The sequence below is a fragment of the Babylonia areolata genome, chromosome 35, assembly GCF_041734735.1.
Source record: "Babylonia areolata isolate BAREFJ2019XMU chromosome 35, ASM4173473v1, whole genome shotgun sequence".
NCBI lineage: Eukaryota > Metazoa > Mollusca > Gastropoda > Neogastropoda > Buccinidae > Babylonia > Babylonia areolata.
Window position 1 is genome coordinate 9473185 of NC_134910.1, and position 5000 is coordinate 9478184.

The window sequence follows — 5000 nt, forward strand, 5'->3', positions numbered from 1 at the left end:
TATTTGAAACTGATCTTTATCAGAGTTACCTAGTTATGTGTTAAATAGTCCAGTTGGTTGTTTATTGTAGGTCCCCACATCAACCTCTTTTCAAGTAATAATCTACAGAAGTAGTGCATACAATATTTGATCATTGATGATTTTTTTCTTTTTTGGTCTTAATCCCGCTTCCCCCGTCCCGCCTCTCACACACACCCTTTCATTATTATGTTTTCTCTTTCTCCAATCACTGACACTCACCCTCTCCATTTTACATTTTGTACTCTTATCTTTTCCACATTCTGTTCTCTCTCTCTCTCTCTCTCTCTCTCTCTCTCGCTCTCGCTCTCTCTGTATCTCTGTCTCTTTCTTTTCCTTTCTTAGTCACCCCTCCCCCCCCCCGCCCACTCCCCCCCCCCTCCCCTCCACCTCAACCGCCCCCCCCCCCACCTTTTCATTCGAATATACAGAAATGTTGATTTCTAATGAAAATAATGACCATCATCATCATCATTATATTGATAGAAATGATACTAATCCAAATAATAATAATAATATCATTTATTTTCCAGTCTATTATCATCATCTTAGATGAACAGACTATAAATAAATAAACGAACGGAACTTTTTTTTTTTTTTTTCTTTCCTAACCAATCATCAGGTGGTGCTGCTGGACATTTTTTCATTCGAATATACAGAAATGTTGATTTCTAATGAAAATAATGACCATCATCATCATCATTATATTGATAGAAATGATACTAATCCAAATAATAATAATAATAATATCATTTATTTTCCAGTCTATTATCATCATCTTAGATGAACAGACTATAAATAAGTAAACGAACGGAACTCTTTTTTTCTTTTTCTTTTTTTTTCTTTCCTAACCAATCATCAGGTGGTGCTGCTGGACATACTGCTGAAGGCGGGAGCGGAACTCGTGGCCGCGGACAGGAGCGGGAGGCTCCCTTTACACCACGCCTGCGGGCCCGAGCAGGTGGACCAGACCAGACGGCTTCAGACCGTGCAGTGGCTGCTGGCCCACGGGGCCACGATGCACGGGGAGACCTTGAGCGGTCAGACCGCCCTGGAGCTGGCCAAGATGGGAGGACACCAGATGACGGTGGACTTTCTTCAGACGCAGTAGACAGGATAAGTAAAAACAAATAAGCTGATTGTAGTCCAGCTGAGTCCTTGCAGACTTTCTTTGGACAGAGTACTAAGACAAGTTAAAACAAGAGAGGCAAGGCCTTCAAGACTCACTTGTGATACACTTAAAAAAAATTTTTTTTTTTAAATCCAAGCTTTTTATGTATTGAGTATAATTTCAAAATGTAATGTTTAAGATGAGAAAGATCAGTTTAAAGCAAATTAACTCCCCTAGCATTACAGAGTAATTTCCCTTTTTTAGTATCTGCACCAAAACGTTTGCAAAATAAATAAAACTTCCATGCTTAGCAAAAGAAGTTCCTGTTTGAACAAAAAATGATAATAATGACTGCTCTAGCTGTTGGGTCAGAATATCAGATCAAAGTGCCAAGTTTAGAGAATACAAAAAATATAAATATAACAGTAAATGCAGTTTGCATATAATTAGGCTTCATTCTTTTTTTTTTTTTGTGCCCATCCCAGGGGCGCAATATTGTTTTAAACAAGATGACTGGAAAGAACTGAATTTTTCCTATTTTTATGCCTAATTTGGTGTCAAATGACAAAGCAGTTGCAGAGAAAATGTCAATGTTAAAGTTTACCACGGACACACAGACACACAGACACACACACACATACACAGACAACCGAACACCGGGTTAAAACATAGACTCACTTTGTTTACACAAGTGAGTCAAAAAATAAAAGTGCAGGTTAACAGGAAACCCGTGCACTTTATTCAGACACAGTTGAAGGACAAGTTAAAGAAATAAAAGTGTAGGTTAACAGGAAACCCGTGGACTTTCTTCAGACACAGTTGAAGGACAAGTTAAAGAAATAAAAGTGTAGGTTAACAGGAAACGTGTGGACTTTCTTCAGACACAGTTGAAGGACAATTTAAAGAAATAAAAGTGTAGGTTAACAGGAAACCCGTGGACTTTCTTCAGACACAGTTGAAGGACAAGTTGATGGAAGGCCAGCATAGCACGGTATAATTTCTTCAGACGCAGGACATATAAAAGAAAAAAAAAAATTGATTGTAGGCCAACAGAGGAATGTGGAATATCTTCATGTCCTGACGCAGTAAGACAAGTTAAAAAAAACACAACAACAACAAAAAAACAAACAAAAAACAAACCCAGCACTAACAACATAAAGTTGATGGAAGGCCAGCATAGCACGGTATAATTTCTTCAGACGCAGGGCATATAAAAGAAGAAAAAAAAAAAAAAGATTTTAGGCCAACAAAGGAATGTGGAATTTCTTCAAGTCCTGATGCAGTAGTTCAAGATAAACGAAGGGGAAAAAAATGAAGAAAAAAAAAGAATAGAAAAATAAGAGAGTACGTGTAAGGAATGATGTGTTGTCTATCTCAGGGGTCAGATCTCAGACGACACAATACAGACAAGCCCACAGATAAATAGATTTGATTATGCATGCAATATGTGTATGTACAGAAAAAGATATATGATAATGATAAAAAAATAAAATAAAATATGAAAAAAAACGAAAAAAAGAGGCCAACCTATTTCTTTCACACACACACACACACACACACACAGAGGAAACCAGCCAACTAAACACACACACACACACACACACACACACACAGAAAACCAGCCAACCAAACACGCACACACACACACACACACACACACACACACACACACACACACACACACACACACAGAGAAAACCAGCCAACCAAACACGCGCACACACACACACACACACACACACACACACACACACACACACACACACACACACACACACACACACACACACACACACTATCGGACTGCTTTTCTTCCACAGAATTTTGCCGAAAGACAACACGTACATTGCCATAGGTTCTTGTTCAGTGCGCGAAATGTGTGCTGCACACGGTTTCTCGGGTTTAATTAACGTCTCATCTCGATTGTTCAAACGCTCAGTTTTGATTTTTCATTCAAACGTGGGAGAAAAGGCGAGAGCGGGATTCGAACCCAGACCCTCTACGGACACTGTATAGGCAGATGAGCGTCTTAACCATTGTGCCACCTTGTTCCATGATTTTACGATGTGCTTAATTAACTCTCTCCATACGAACGGCGAAAGAGACGACGTTAACAGCGTTTCACCCCAATTACCATCATCAAAATATTGCAAGCGGAAGGCTCTTATACTGAAGAGGTGAATGTTGACAAAGAATACCACAATTCTGACGACGGAAGCTAAAGGTTGGGTCATTCAGACACCCACTGGACATCCGAGGGGTCTGTGTAGAGGAGAAGAGAGGACTGGTCGTACTGAGCCCTTCTGCCTTGGGGTTGTTCACAAACTGTGAATTGACACGAAGGACTATAGCACTATGCTTACATCTGCTGTAATAGAATTGAACAGAACAGAATAGAATAGAGTATGTTTTGTTACCAAGTGTACCGGGGTCACAAGGAATATTGGGGGGGAATAGTACATAACAAGGAACGAACATATATCGAAAATCATACACAAATACAGATACAGTAGACATTAGGATACATACAAGTGCATATCAATTCAAAAACTTGCACACACACACACACACACACACACACACACACACACACACACACACACGTTTGAACAGAAGCCGCATTTTTCATATGGATGGGGTTGATGACTAGATCTTCAGGTAGATGGTTGTTGATTGCACAATTTTGTTTATCATACTGGATTTGTAATACAGATTGACGGGCGCAATAGCCGAATGGTTAAAGCGTTGGACTTTCAATCTGAGGGTCCCGGGTTCGAATCACGGTGACGGCGCCTGGTGGGTAAAGGATGGAGATTTTTACGATCTCCCAGGTCAACATATGTGCAGACCTGCTAGTGACTGAACCCCCTTCGTGTGTATATGCAAGCAGAAGATCAAATACGCACGTTAAAGATCCTGTAATCCATGTCAGCGTTTGGTGGGTTATGGAAACAAGAACATACCCAGCATGCACACCCCCGAAAACGGAGTATGGCTGCCAACATGGCGGGGTAAAAACGGTCATACACGTAAAAGCCCACTCGTGTGCATACGAGTGAACGCAGAAGAAGAAGAAGAAGAGAAGTAATACAGATTTATTTTTGTTGTGTTCCGTGGTTTATATGTTTTGTGTCCCGGCTTTGTTTTTGAGAGAATCACTTTTTGTTATAAAACAAACTATGTCTACTGAAAAACAGAAAGAAAGGTTTCCAAAAAGGGAGATGAATGATAGATCACTTGTTGAAATGAACAACTCACATCAGGCAGCAAGGTTAAATAAAAGAAAAAAAAGTATTATATATATATATATATATTTTTTATTTGTATTTCTTTTTATCACAACAGATATCTCTGTGTGAAATTCGGGCTGCTCTCCCCAGGGAGAGCGCGTCGCTACACTACAGCACCATCCATTTTTTTGTTTCCTGCGTGCAATTTTATTTGTTTTTTTCCTATCGCAGTGGATTTTTCTACAGAATTTTGCCAGGAACAACCCTTTTGTTGCCGAGGGTTCTTTTACGTGCGCTAAGTGCATGTTGCACACGGGACCTCGGTTTATCGTCTCACCCGAATGACTAGCGCCCAGACCACCACTCAAGGTCTAGTGGAGGGGGAGGAAATAACGGCGGCTGAGCCGTGATTGGAACCAGCGCACTCAGATTCTCTCGCTTCCAAGGCGGACACCTTACCTCTAGGCCATCACTCCACTATACTATATAATATTTTTTTCTTTAATTTTTTTAAAAAATCTGTCTTCAAGTGTATTTGCTTCTTTCCCTTTTTTTTAACCATCAAAATGGATTTTTTTTCTGCTGAAAATGACAAGGACCTTTTCAATGTTGCTGCGCCCGGGTTCTTATACGTGCGCTAG

General features: G+C 40.1%; 1 protein-coding gene across 4 annotated transcripts in view; it reads left to right on the forward strand.

The window, feature by feature from the left end:
* Positions 1 to 2661, forward strand: part of LOC143278062 (uncharacterized) — a 17811-nt gene extending 15150 nt beyond the window's left edge. For all 4 annotated transcript variants that reach the window (XM_076583079.1, XM_076583081.1, XM_076583080.1 and 1 more), the window contains one exon: positions 881 to 2661. In XM_076583079.1, the coding sequence (XP_076439194.1) occupies positions 881 to 1129 (249 nt within the window). In that variant the 3' untranslated portion in view covers positions 1130 to 2661. The remainder of the gene's footprint in view (positions 1 to 880) is intronic.
* Positions 2662 to 5000: the final 2339 nt, after the last annotated feature.